Source organism: Lactuca serriola, chromosome 4, assembly GCF_051521515.1.
Source record: "Lactuca serriola cultivar US96UC23 chromosome 4, Lser_US96UC23_V15, whole genome shotgun sequence".
In the NCBI taxonomy this organism is placed as follows: Eukaryota; Viridiplantae; Streptophyta; class Magnoliopsida; order Asterales; family Asteraceae; genus Lactuca; species Lactuca serriola.
In genome coordinates this window covers 391,371,978-391,387,231 of record NC_136411.1, presented here as the reverse complement: position 1 = coordinate 391,387,231, position 15,254 = coordinate 391,371,978, and the positions used below count along the sequence as shown (strand labels likewise).

General features: G+C 35.7%; 1 protein-coding gene across 7 annotated transcripts; it reads right to left on the bottom strand.

The window, feature by feature from the left end:
* Positions 1-312: 312 nt before the first annotated feature.
* On the bottom strand, positions 313-10,562 carry LOC145097864 (methyl-CpG-binding domain-containing protein 9-like). Of its 7 annotated transcripts, none has more exons than XM_079035521.1 (13): positions 10,174-10,562; positions 8,792-9,216; positions 8,369-8,447; positions 7,267-7,312; positions 6,307-6,431; positions 5,819-5,872; positions 4,887-5,732; positions 4,320-4,814; positions 3,278-3,937; positions 3,107-3,184; positions 2,393-2,800; positions 1,156-2,037; positions 313-757 (listed from the first exon to the last, which is right to left on the bottom strand). In XM_079035521.1, exons 6-13 carry the CDS (start codon positions 5,843-5,845, stop codon positions 470-472), a joined length of 3,684 nt encoding a protein of 1,227 aa, XP_078891647.1. In that variant the 5' UTR covers positions 5,846-5,872; positions 6,307-6,431; positions 7,267-7,312; positions 8,369-8,447; positions 8,792-9,216; positions 10,174-10,562; the 3' UTR covers positions 313-469. The 7 variants fall into 7 exon arrangements, with proteins under 7 accessions (XP_078891647.1, XP_078891650.1, XP_078891645.1 ...); XM_079035524.1 differs by having other exon boundaries at positions 5,828-5,872; XM_079035519.1 differs by lacking the exon at positions 6,307-6,431.
* Positions 10,563-15,254: the final 4,692 nt, after the last annotated feature.

Genomic DNA, 15,254 nt, shown 5'->3' with positions numbered 1-15,254 from the left:
TTAGGTAGGGGATATATATATATATATATATATATATATATATATATATATATATATGTGTGTGTGTGTGTGTGTGTGTGTGTGTGTGTGTGTTTTATTGATTCATTAAAGTTTTGTGACCAAAATGATATTACACAAAGCCAAAGGGAGGTAAAATGTCAAACTTCCAAAATTTGTAAAACGGATTTTGAATGGTTGTGTTAACTTGAAAAAATAATTTTCTGATCATTAATGTAAAATGGCTTTTGCATTATAGTTTTAATTTGCAAATTTACTTTTATGATAATTAGGATGGAACTAGGTACAAAGACATGAATACCCTCTTGATCCTGTCGTCAAAATAGCCTCGGAAAACTTGTAAATTCGATAAGCTAAAACTCTTGCAAACACAATCTTTCATAAAACACACATGTAAACTCCAACTAAAAACTAAAACATGGGCTGAAAATTCAGATTATGAAATGATGTTTTAGATTTGCTCCTTGATTTCTTGTGGCTTCTTTGGTTTCTTTCTTTGTTCCTTGGGTTTGTCACAGGGGTGTTTCCGTTTCTTTGATAGTTTTTGGCTGGAAGAGGTGGCAGTGATGGTGGTTTTCTGGTAGTCGATGGCAGCATCGAGTGTGTAGATACGAAGAGCAAGGGCGGAGATGGTGGATGTCTTGGCAGCAGCCGCCATTGATGACCAGTACCACCACCATGTGTTGTTGATATAATCTGTCTTGATCATGGTTTCCAATACCATAGTTGCTTCAACCATCTGCAATCCAAAAACATAAAAATTTAAAATTAAGAAAATAATAATAATATTAAATAACTAGTAATTTTAGTTTAGAATTCATTCAATAAAATACAGCTCATGCTTAAGTTATTTTCACAAAAATGATGAGAATTCTCACTTTTACTTTATTCAAAGAGAACTAAAACTAACTAGTGGACATGAGGATTATAAAAAATTAGAAAGTAAAAGAAGTGAACATCTGGATAGAGTGAAAAATATGAAAAACATCAACATCTAGTGGATGTTCAAGCCATATAGCAATTATGCTTTTTTATCAACAACACACAACTTCACACATAATACATGTGTTGTGTATGTGTATATGTATACGAACATGTATGTGTGAAATCAGATAGTGGGCAATATAGTCATTTTACCTCATATACGTTATTAGCTGATTTAACAAATGCACACCATTCAGACCTCAATTCAGAACTTGCCCTAGACCCTCTTTTTGCTCCATCGGGAAGTGCAGCTTCCATGTCCAACAGATTCATCTTCAACCATCTTAATGAATCACAACCAAGGCTGAGTCGACCGGGTCCCGATCGATTCAACAAACCCAAATCCACACCACAATCACACTTGTTCTTCTTATGTTGTTCAAATTCAACATTTGTGAAAAAGGTTTCATGGCATTTAACACAGTGGTATCTACATGGCAAAACGGGTTCCAAACAATCACACCTATGCCATTTTGCCATGTTCTTTCTTCTTGGTTTCTTCACTGAATCCGGATCTGTATTGTATTTTGCCTCCAGCAACTCACTTGCCTTTGTAGCAAGTCCATTGTTATGCGAAAAGACCGTTTCACCCTTGACGGAATTCTCTCCTGTTTGTTGACCATGTTTTGTGATTGACTTATGCCACTTCGAGATCCAATTTCTCAATTCTCTTCTGTTCGGATCGTTTCGTTTAAGGTAGTTGATGAGACTCTTGATTTGTTCGTCGGATTGGAATAAACTCCATGCACCAGAATCGGAATCACACATTCCGGTCTCGTTGACGACGATTCCGTGATGTGTGCTTGTGTTTGTGTTTTGGAATCCCCAATAGAATCTGTTCTCGGAATCGATGCCTAAAAATTCCTTGCGTAAGGAGAGCTTTTCATGATTAACATCTGGCTCTTTCAAATACGTTGACGTTTCGTTTAGGGAATTTTTTTGTTGCATCACATTCACAACTGGCTCTTTCACATTCGTACGGATAAGACTGGTTTTCAATAACTCATCGCATAGAAACTTGAGCAAGAAGGTTTTCTGCATTAAAAAAAAAACAACATTCAAGTGAATGACCATCTTATCCTTTTGTCAAAAAAGTGATGATGAGTAACAAATTATTGTTTATCTGAAAACTGCACAAACTTGTAAATGACAAAAAAACTTTAAAAGTAATATGGCTGGCAAGAAATTACAGATTGGTAGGATTTAGGTAAAGGGTAATAAGGTAAATAGAAAGGTCTAAATGAATGGAAAAAAAAACCTCCTTTCACTTAACATATTAAGAATTTCTATCTGTATTAAGTCAAAAAGAAACATGTACACCTACAATCTTTTTTATAAATCATTTATCCAGACAGGATTAATCTAAAGAAAGAGAAAGAAAAAAACTCACCTTATCTGCATCTAATTCCCAATACTCTTTTCCCTTCAAGGAAGTGGCTATATCCAAAAGCTTAATTGTTTCTTCACAATTTTTATCAACAAATTGTAAAATATTTTCAAGACATTCTGCTTCGTTGTCCTGCTGAGGTGGCACACAAATGGGACAAAACCAGTTGCCTTTTGGGATTTCAGAAAGAGGGGGAGTCAAACAGTATGTGTGATAGTATGCTTCACACTTATCACAAATAAGTACTTTTCCATCATCTTTATTAATCCCACATACATTGCAGATTCCTGTTTCCCAGGGTGCTTTGGGTATTTCAGTTGAAGTTAGAATCTCTTCAAGCTCCTTCTCTATTTCCTCAACAGGTTTTCTGTTCATGTTATCTTCATAAAATCTCCTAAACAGAGTCCCTACCTGCATTAATAAAATCACCTTAATAAATCTTACTTTATGTTTTTCTAGCCTTATTACAACGTTGTATAGATAAGTTAACAGGTTTTTATGCCATGCCATCGTCCATAAATGTGTAATATAGTGCTGACATGGCAAAAAGAAGTTTGGTGATATCATGTGGACTATCTGGAATAATCTGAAAGTACATCACTGTACTATAATAACAACAACAACAACAACAACAACAACAATAATAATAATAATAATAATAATAATAATAATAATAATAGATATATGAAAAATACATTGCTATAATAAGAAACAAACCTCCTTTTCATATCGCAATTTAAAATTACGTGACATTTTGTCCACCACTTTAAATTTCCGGCGTAAGTTAATCCACACCTGCAAATCAAAAAACATTAAAAAATGAATCCATAAAACAATAAAACCTTAAAAACAAAACAAACAAAAAAAAGGTTAAAGAAAATATCTAACCTCCTTAACATCCTCAAGAAATGCTTCATGTGAAGCACCATATGCCCCATGAAACAATCTCAAATCAATGGTTCTTAAATCAATAGGACGCATCGACACAGATCCAAAAACAATTTTTAAATAATTATCATTACAATTTAAGTCCCTTCCAACAAGATCAAAAAGAACCTTTTTCTTTTTATCAACAAGAACCTTTTCCTTCTTATCATAAGCTTCTGCCACCTGGCGTAATACCACACGACACTTTTTCATCACTGTATTTGACAACATCTTGGAGGTTTTGATGTCTTCAATTCCCATGCCAGGTGGCGATGCTGTTTGCGGGCCATCTGATACTCTTTGTAAAACATCGATTACGGCTCTCTTAGTGGGCCCAGATGCATTGCCCTTGTACACGTCTTTTGAAATGGAAGCTTCTAGAAGCCTCTTTGCCCATTCGGGTGGGTTTTTCTTTAAAGACTCACGCACACAATTCCGAATTCGGGACCCCACATTTGTAGGCAGCTTTCTTACTGGATCAAGCACTTTCGCCCACTCTGGAATACTAAAATCTGTTTCCCGCCTGTACTTTTCCGAATTGTCGACTTTAGTCCCTGAAGGTAAAATACTCCTTTCTCTTTTCCGTTTGCCAAATACTTTCTCTACAGCTCTTCCAAGCAACTGCAAAAAAGGCAAAAACAACAATCAGACATTAGACTTGGTGTGAAATTTGCGTTTTTGGTCCCCGAGTAAAGCTGGTTTATTTTAAATTTTGGTCTCAAAAAGTTATCTTGCAAATTGGTCATTATTTGAGGTTTTTGTAACATTTTTGGTACCTATTCTAAGCAAAACAGAATATATTTTTGAAACCAAAACTGCAGAAATCACCTATACTTGGAGATCAAAAACAGTTATTTTACTTGAAACAGGAACAAAAAATGTTACAAAAACCTTAAATGAGAACCAATATTGCCAAAAGTAATAATAATAATTGGAATCAAAACCGCAAACTCGGGGACCAAAATGTAATTTACTATAAAATTTATATAAATAATAAATTCACCTGTGCGTCCACATCAGAGCCAGCAACGCCAGCTGGCGATCCAGAGAAAATAGCATCATCACCTTGCAGACAGCGAATGAGCTTCGACTTACTACCAACAGCAGTTTTCTTAGATCCCATTAACAAGCAAGCCAAGATATATCTTCTAGCCACTTCTGGCCACGTCAGCGGATTAATCGGAAACATTTCTAAATTTACTTTTTTATCCTTGTCCTTCTCTGTATCTTTAGCATCACCGGTTACTTTAAAGGCCTTAGTTATTTTTCGCAGGAGCTTGCTCACTAGCCAAGGTAGCAGTGCCATGTGGACAGTAGTCAACTTGTCAACCTTATGTTTAACACAATTCATTTCCACTGTTTCCAGAAATGCCCCTGCCCCATATCCATATGTAACAGGCCATGGGGTAAGATGAAGCTCATTTTCAAGATCTTTATACGATAAAAAATCTTCTTCCACTTCGAGAACTTCTTTAAAACGGCATAAGAACTCATATACCTGTGTAGAAAAGAAGAAAGATCAGAGCATGTTATGAAAAGACAAGAATACCCTTATACGAATAATGCATACCTGAAGAAGGTCGCCTGTTGCATTAGAAGACAGCCTTGAGGAAATGAGACTCCCAACAGGAAAAGGCTCCACGTCCTTTATTTTAATTTTTTTATTTGAAATTGTTGAAGATGAATCACGTAAACGATCTTTGCATAATATATATCCTGAACAGGCTTCTACTCCAGGGAGTTGTTCTATAAATTCTTGAACAAACTCAATGTCTAATCCAAATCGATACCCTCTCAGCCAATTTATCAATAATTTTGAAAACTCACGAGTCTCCTTGTCACCATGAACGACAGTCGGCACACTGACACATTGTTGCGAATGTAAAAAGTTCTCCAGATCTATGCTAACCTCCTGCGTGAAATGAACAGATGACAAGAAGCTTAAATCTTCCGCATGCCTACAGTAACATTGTAGGCCACCGTTCCGGTTGATAATTTCTTCGTGAACATCAACAATCATTTTCAATAATAACTCCCATGTTGAAGATAGTGATGACCCTTCAAAATATTGGTCACCGATTATATCTTCATACACTATCTCCTCACCAACGTCCTGATCTATCTCGGTCAACTCAGTCACAACATTGTCATGCTCCTCAAGGTCTGCTCGACATAGGATAGTTTGACCATATTGAAGAGGTAATTCTGAACAACTCAACCTTGTGATTTTGAAAAGGGGTCCACCATGACCGTTATTCGACACCTCACATGTAAAAAGTGAGCCGGTAAGCTTTTCATGCCAACAGGATTTATACCCAATTGGCCAAATATAATTGGCACCGTAGTATAATGGGCTTGCAATGATTTTCCCAAATGAGAGTATATAAAAGTCTCCAAATTGTACCGGAAGTTGAACCTAAATGTAAACCATAAACATTATCCAAAATGTAAACAACTGACAAAAAAGAGTTGAACTAAAAACGATGGTCAATAGTAAACAACCTGACTTACATTGATCTCGTGTGCCATCAATCTGATATCCGAATGAAGCGGAACCTACGACAAGTGAAACAAGTCAATCAATTGAACTACAGTCAAATTCAAATTTAGGGAAATGATCTATTTCTCCAAATTTGCAACTATTGATTCGATTTTTCGATCTAAAATAGAAGATTATTTGGGATCTCACATTACTAATTAAATCATTTGGAAATTGTAACAACTTGAAGTAAAAAATGCCATGCGAACAAACCCAATTAAACCTTAGATTTAATAAAGGTGAATCGCTTCTTGATTTCGCCATCAATTCAAAATTTTGTGAATAGAAAGTATCTTAAATTGACTAGATTTATGTTTGTAACGGAATGCAAATGATGTACAACTCGAATACCTAGTTTTTAAGGCTTCATAAGAAAAACATTCATCAATAAGTAGAAAATAAGTGATCGATAGATAAATCAATAGAATAGATATAAAATGAGGACATTCACCTTCTAACCTTCGACCTCCTCTATTAGGATTTGCAGCCTATCTCTCAGATTTAGGGCTTTTAGGGTTCTTAGGGTTTCACACTTTGACTTGAAATCCTCCTATTAAATAGATGCATTTTATAGACCTACACAGATCAGGTTGAATCAATGAAATCTTACAAAGAGGGCAATATAGTAAATTCACAATACTCGGTATTATTTACCAATTTAATTGATATGGCAAGCGGCGGAAGACATAATCTATTCCAGTCTTTGCTATATAGATTTTCTACTTAGTAACAATTACCAAAGTACCCTTAACTTGGAACGCTATATAGATATTCGACTTAGTAACACTTAGGTGCTGTTTGGCAAACTAGCTAAAAAAAACAATGTTTTATCAATAAGCTATCTAAAACTAGTTTATCAATAAGCTAGTTTATAAGCTACTTTATAAACTATGATAACTACTTTTATGGTTTTACCAAATGCTAAATTACTATAAGCTAGATTATTTTTGCCAAACATGGCCTTAGAAAGATCATTGTAATCTAACCCTGATTTCTCTAATTGTGTGTCTATTGATCTTGATAGAGAAGCCCGAATATATGTTTGTTTATTCCTTTTTGTAGGATTTGAACTATGAAATCTTGTTTTGTGTGTTGGTATCAATCTCATGGCATGAGAAAGACGTTGTTTGGTCACATATTATTTTAGTGGTACAAACAAAAATATTGTTAATAATTATAAAGAAAATGGATATAGATATGAAAAAATGGGAATCATTCAAACATTTCATCCCTTCATGATAAAACACACCAACCAAGAATATAATGCTGACTTTTTAAGAAAAATAACACCAAATATATGATGGAGAAGATGAACTTAAATGGTAAAATAATTATTTAAAAGATTTAGAATATTTCATTCAAAATTAGATAAATAAAGCAAACCCACGAATGGAATGGTAATAGACCATACCGTTAATTTCTTCATTACATTTTTCCCCATTCTTGTCAAGAGAAGCCTATAGCAATAAAAAAAAATGTAATTTTCTTCATTATATTCCACCTCATTATGCAAAGCAATGTTATAGAAAAAAAACATAAAACCAAGAACAAGAAAAAAAAAACAACTTTAATTATTAAAGCAATAAGATAGAAAAAAAAAATGCAACCAATATATTGAAATGACCAAAAGGATAATCAAACAAACATGACAAGAAATAAGTTATAAGAATATAAAACTACAAAGAAGAAATATATACATTGTTCCTTGTTACGCAAATTAAATAGATTGACCATAACTATAACTAATAACAAAGTTTAATTATTTCGGAAGCTTATGTTTCACAATTTACACTTTATATAAGTATTGTGCATAAGCCAAATTATCTCAATTCAATAAATTATATATGGAGTTTAACTTTATATGATGGGTCAAAGTCGATGCACATTTATGCAGCAATATTCCACCTTTTCCCAATTTATACAACAAAATGGCAACAATATTTATCTTAAACGACATAATATATATAAGCTTGAGATTCCAAATTAGATAACGAATTCTTTCCTTTTTTATTTCTTTTGAGAAAAAACTTGCCTTTAAAGATCTTTCTTCTATCATATATTCTTATATAGTAAATTGAGGGGTCAAGGGATGCATAGTAACATTGACCCATATTCAATATTTGGCATATCAATACTATTAAAAAAACTAAATGCAAATAAGAGGCCTTATATATAGTACATCATGAGACTTTATTATTATTTAATATTAGTGTATTCCTCACTAATAACACAGCTAAGTTTCATATAACAATGAAATAAATAAACTACAACTATAGATACTTGCAACGGAAATTACTGCACAAGATGATCAATGTTTATCAACTTCAAGGTGATTAATTTCATCTTCAAAAAAAGAAATTTGTGCACTTCTCACCACAAACTTTTGCTAACTAACTGAAAAACAGAATTTAGATTTCAACTTCGATACAAAATTATTATACAATTTAGATTTTCTTACCAAAACAAAGAGAACCAGAGAAATACTAATAATATTGATAAGAATAACTTGATACCTTCAATTGCCATTGCAAGTAGCCAAATCTTTGATATGATTGTGCCTTCTATGCATATCCATTTACCAAAAACATCTAACTGTTATGATTTCAAAATCACTTCATTAGTAATGTGAAATCCCAAATAATCTTCTTTTGTTAGATTGAAAATTTGAATTAGTAGTTGCATATTTAAAGAAATAAATCAATTCCCCAATTATAATTTTGATTGCACTTCAAATGAATGGTTTTGTTACAATTGTTTTAGGGCCAGATTCATTTAGATATCAGATTGATGATACATAAGATTGAGGTATGTTCATTTTTCTGCAGTCACATTAGGTTTTTGTCAATTATGCTCATTTTGGAAGATGTTTGTTTACCATCAATTATAAGTCTTGTTGGCTAGGAAAAATATAAGTCTTGTTGGCATGAAAAGCTTACCGGCTCACTTTTTACATGTGAGGTGTCGAATAACGGTCAAGGTGGACCCCTTTTCAAAATCACAAAGTCCAGTTGCTCATAATTACCTCTTCAATATGGTCAAACTATTCTATGTCGAGCAGACCTTGAGGAGCATGACAATGTTGTGACCGAGCTGACCGAGATAGATCAGGACATTGGTGATGAGATAGTGTATGAAGATGTAATCGGTGACCAATATTTTGAAGGGTCATCCCTATCTTCAACATGTGAGTTATTATTGAAAATGATTGTTGATGTTCACGGAGAATTTTATCAACCGGAACGGCAATGTACACGAGTGTGTTACTGTTGGCATGCTGAAGATTTGAACTTCTTATCATCTGTTTATTCTATGCGCCACGTCAGCATAGATCTGGAGAACTTTTTGAGTGTCAATGTGCAATCTGTCGTTAAAGGTGACAAAGAGACTAGTGAGTTTTTAGAGTTGTTAAAAATTTGGTTGAGAGGGATGTATATTATGCAAAGATCATTTACTTGATTCATATTTATTAATTTCAAATAAAAATAACTTACTTTCTCTTTTACCTTCCACTCATCAGTGAAAACAAAATATGCAGAGTATGTTATTTTTTTTTAAAAAAAAAGCATAACAATCAAGAACAATAAAAAATAAACTTTATGAAAGAAAAACACAACTTCAATTATTAAAGCAATAAGAAAAACATAAAAGCAACCAAGATACCGAAATGACATTTTTTTCTGTGCGAAAAGGAATGTGAGGTTAATAATAAGGATGAACAAGAAGATAAAATTCAAATAAAATGAGACCAAATAAGTACTAAGAATATTAAATACAAAACCAGAAATATATTTAGATTTTAGACAGTCAAATGTTGCGGAAAATAAATAGATTGAGCATAACCGGTAACAAAGTTTAAGTAGTCTGGGAGCTTATGTTTCCTAATATTTATTTTATATAAGTATTTCGCGCCAAATTATATCAATTCAATATATTTATTTTGGTAGCTTATTTTCTTATCAATCCTATTAAGAAAACCAAAAGCAATTATGAAGCCATACATCTACAGGACATGAGACTTACATTATCATTTACTATTATTACTCAATACTATCACAGCTGGGTTTCATATAGCAATGGACATTATTGCATAATAATCACTATGACAAGAATCATGTTAATCATGAATGTTTTCTCAACTGCAAGGTGATAAATTTTATTTTTCATAAAAGAAATTATACACTAATTGATCTAATTTAACAACAGAGATTTTCAATCCTTATCGATTTTCTTGTTAGTTGGAGTAACCCATTTGGCATCACAATTTAGATTTTCTTTTTAAAACAGAGAGAACCAAGAAATTAATAGTAATACGTGATACCTTCAATTTTCGAATTTTCGTTTCTGGTGGAAGGATGCTTGGATTTGAAACCTAACGGACAATTACCATAAAGCAGCCTGTCAATCAACCACTCTCCGCATATCCTCAGACCAAGAACATCTACGGTGGCGCCGCCTCCATTCCCGCCCACTCAAAGGGGAAACGGCAGGGCGAAACGTCGGATTCTCCAAGAACAATTGTCGGTGTATGGTCTCTGGTGGCTATAGGAGACACGTCGTTATGGAATGATCTAAACAAGAAAGCGGCGTCTTCGCCGTTGAGTTCCAAAGAGGCGTGACGAAAAGTAGTGCCATCATCCAACCAGGGTTTCCAGGCGACATGGCCGCCATTGTTTTGTTTAACAATGGGTATATTCAGCACTTCAGCTAGCAACTTTGGGTTGCCTTTTATTCTATTTTTAAAGAGAAAATTATACGAATAGTCCCTTTGGAATAGTTTGGAATTTGGTATTTTTAACTTCTTTTTTAACATGGAAGGTATTATGATTTTTTTTTTTTTTTGATCCCTCACTTATGACAACTGCCATCAGTCTATTCTGGCAACCATTGTCGGCCCACTCCGGCAACCAGTATAGGTAACCATCGGCACTCAAGCCAAAATCAAATCAAAACCTGCAACCAAAATAATATAAAATCCCACCTAGTTATTTAACCAGATCTTCAACCTGTTGAAGATCCAAACCACACTAATTATAAAAACCATGCCGATACTTATCACTAACAAATGTTATTATCAAATTAGATTATAAAAAATAAACAAAATGGAGCTACTAACTTAAGACTTCCAGAACATCATGTCAATCGACACCACAATTTTGTAATTTTTTTTACTTAACAATACTCATAATTAATATATATGTTATAAGAAAGATTTACATAGACGTAGCAGGTAAACAAGCAACAAACTGTGTCGCTACCTTTTTTTGGATGGCAAAACTAATTCTTTTAAAAACAACATCTATATATCTAGGAGTCATAACATTACTATGCATTACTCATTGGACTGTATTGAGTAGTTCCACAGCTTCTGACGCAAGGAAACTGAACGTATCAAATGCAAAGGGTATAAACGTGTGTTGATTGTCTATACACTGTAACATCCCCAAATTATAGACCAAAACTTTCATTTATAATTAGGTTATTATAAAACCAATTAATATAGAAACATCCATATTATCATCCCATGTCAAATCCAAAGTGTAAATAATCAAAACATATTATCATAAAACAATATCAGAGTGTAATCCTAAATATCTCATGTGCGGAAAACATAGTGTGATGTGTTGCGATCAAGCCGGCTCCTTTCCTTTGAAAACGAAGTACCTGAAACCAAAACTGTAAACTGTAAGCACAAAGCTTAGTGAGTTCCCCAAATATCACACACCATACATATCAACATACTGCCTAGCATATCTGGGTGTTGGCCTACCCCTTCGGTCTCTTTCAACTGGATACTGTCTAGCATATAAGCACATAACTCGCATATTGTCATACATAATCATGAGACATACATGTATCATAATCAGTTAAGATGCCATGTGCCAAACATAATCTTGCCAATATGTCACGGGCCGCCACATGGTCTTTCTTACCAAGACGGGGGGCCACCCCCTTGGTCTCATAGACAAGTGCCAAGAGCCACCTCCTGGTCTTCCATGTAAGAATCACAAAGACAACTAGCATACATACTACTCTACTTAGCTAATCAACATATAGTGTGCCAGTAACCACCTCATAGTCTTTCATACATATTGCTTAAGGCTAACCCCCGGGTCTTCCTACCATACATAATAACATACTGTGTGTCATGAGCCGCCCCTGGTCTTTCATGCATAATGCCTAGGGCTAACCCTCGGGTCTTCCTATCATACATAATCTAAATGGGCCGGAATTGGTGCCTTAGACCCATACAAACAGTGAGAAGACTCACCTCACACTGCTGAAGCCCCGCGGATAAAGTTGTGGCTACTGGCTGACAGATTCCCGAATATGTCAACATCAAAATAACACCCAATTAATAATTGGGTCCCAACACATATCCATAATTCCATGCTTGGGGTAAAAGACTACTTTACCCCCTAACTTGGCTTGATTCAAGCCCAAAGCCCAATCCAAATGCCCAAAAGTCAACTATAAGTCAAAGCCCAACATATGGGCTAATTTTCCAAATTGAGCCCAAACCTTTACATGGTCTTATTCTAAGGCCCAACCATTTAGTCCGGTCCAAACATTTGGCATTTCTAATGGCCTAATATCTCATAATCATGAAGGCCCAGTTATGGCCCAATTTTCCAAATTATGCCCAAACCCTCACATGGGCCTTACCTTAAAGCCCATCCATAAATTCTTAGTCCATATGATTGTTCTTGGATGGCTTATCAATAGCCCAATCACCAAAGCCCATTAGAAAGGCCTAACTCAAAGCCCAAGTGAAATTAGGGTTTCACATACAATGACAATTAGGGTTAAGTGTTTCTCACTTAACACATTAAGGACCTAATCCATTAAGTCCATCAATCTATATGGTTAATCATGTAATGTGGCCGGGCTTAATACACAATCCCAATCCGGTCATCCAAAATGCAAATCCCGACAGTCCAAAACCCATATATCCATTATTAGGGTTTTATAAACCCTAATGTAACATCCGGGTTCCCAGCTATATTATTTTATTCATTTATTTTGGGGTTTATGGAGGGACTCGGAAAGTTGGTGTTTAGACTCGCCGAGTAGGGTCGCGAATTCTTATCCGGGTTAATGACCGGACTCGGCGAGTTCATGGGTGGGCTCGGCGAGTCCGTGCTGTTTAATGAAACCCTAATTTCGTGGGTTTTGGACCTATTTAAAGGCCCTTATGGCTGTTAATTGCAGCTACCAAACCCCAGAGAGAAACCCTAAGAGAGCTGGAGCATTTTTGAGGGAGAAGAGGCCATTTTTGATCCTTGTGTTAGTGTTATTGCAAGTAGAAGGTGACCAGGGAAAGAGGGGGGCTGAAGAGGGTGCTATTTTGTGAAGTTCAGAGCCAGAGACATCATTCTTGAGGTATTGATTCGACCCTTCCTCAGTTTTGGTGATTATTTTTGGAGTTAGGGTTTTCTAGACCCTTTAGAGACTAGATTTGGTGAACATTTGGCCCCTTCTTGTGTTAACGCTTTGGATTTGGATCCAAAGAGGTCTAGAGACCTTAACCCTCTGAGCTTTATGTGTATTAATGGAAGGAATGAGACTAGGATGTCTTATTAGGGGTCATTTCTTCAAATAGAGTTCTTGAGCCCTTGCATGAGCACGTGATTATCATGCTTGGGAAGGCCAGATTTATAGATTGGAGGAACGGATCTGACCTCAGGAGGTCATTTCAGTTTGAGCATGGCATGAACTCGTCGAGTCCAAGGGCAGACTCGACGAGTAGGGCTAGGGTTTTCCCGATAATCACACAGTTGGTGACTCGCCAAATTGAGGAACGACTCAGTGAGTCGGAAGGGAACCAGAGGACTTGGTCCATGACTGGACTCGCCGAGTCAAGAGTTGGACTCGACGAGTTGGGACGAGTTGTCCCGCAAATCGCGATCAGTGTTGATTTGATGAGTGGAGGGTTGACTCAGTGAGTCAAGTGAGGACCAGGAGTGTGAAGGACACGCATGGACTCGCCGAGTCACATTGGTGCACTCGACGAGTCTAGTCAAGTTTTACAGTTGACTTCGTTGACTTTGGGGGTTTAGTCAATGATTGGACATTAGAGTCAAGAGAGGGGTAAAATGATCTTTTACCCTTCTGTGGGTGCCAAGAGAGGGTTGAGTCTAGTCTCAAGAGTTATATTCATGAGAGTATTTTCCTTATGTGTTAGGCGGTGGCGAGTTCAAGATTCAAGTGTGAGAATATCTGCTTTCTGCTTGCCAGGTGAGTCTTCTCATTATACTTTACCTAGAGTGGTAACATAGTTATGTGATAGAGATATTATATGCTATCTATGTGATGTGTGGCACTGCATTATTTCTATGTGATTTATGTTGTGTGTATATCAGAGTTAGGACCGGAAGGTCCACAGAGCTAGGACCAGAGGGTCCGCAAAGTTAGGGCGCAAGGGCCCACAGAGTTATAGCCTCGAGTGGCTAATATATGTTATATGTGGTATTTTTAGAATTATGTGTCAGTGTATTTGTATGCTATTTATGTGTTGAGATTTATTGTGATATGTGATTCAGAGTTCTCAGAGTTAGGACCTTTGGGTCCATAGAGTTAGGGCCAGAGGGCCCACTGAGAGTTGGGATTGGAGGGTCCTACTGAGACACACTGACCAGAGGGTCAACAGAGATTATAGCCTCGAGTGGCTAATATGTGTTAGAGTGGTATTTTGGGGAACTCACTAAGCTTCGTGCTTACAGTGTTTTGTGTTATATGTTTCAGGTTTTCTCAGGATCACGGGACGGCACCAGCTCGATTGTACACACCGGAGGAAGCATTTGTTTTGAGGATCCTAGTTTATTAATTGATTGAACAAAAGAGTCATGTATTGTAATTAAAATAAAAAGGAGATTTTTATGAAAAAGTGTTAAAGAGATAAGCGATTTTAAATGAAATTTTTTTTTTGAAAATTTCGGTGTTACAAGTTGGTATCAGAGCCTTGGTTTGAGGGATTCGGATGCACCTTCGGGTAAATATGGACTCAAACTGAGTGAGTAAGAAAAGTTTTCAAAGAAATGATTTCCTAAAAGTGAATAAGAGTTCAAAGAGAAAGCGAGAAAGAGCAGCGTGTACAATCAGCCAGAGCCCGAACGGTGATTTCCCAAAATACCCTTACTTTTGTGTTATGAGATATTTATGATGCACTCTATGAGATATTATGCATGCTAGAGACAGGCTAGGTACCTCATATATTAGGACTAGAGTGGCCTGATTTGTGATGCCTTAGTCTAGGAGTTGTTGTTATATGTGATGTGCTTTTGAGTCTGTGATGAGTGAGAATATTCAGTTGGAATCCTTTTAAGGGATTTGAGTAGAGGAGTAATCTAGGATAGATGCCTAGATGAGTACCATGGTGCTTATCGAAAGAATAGTTAGAAC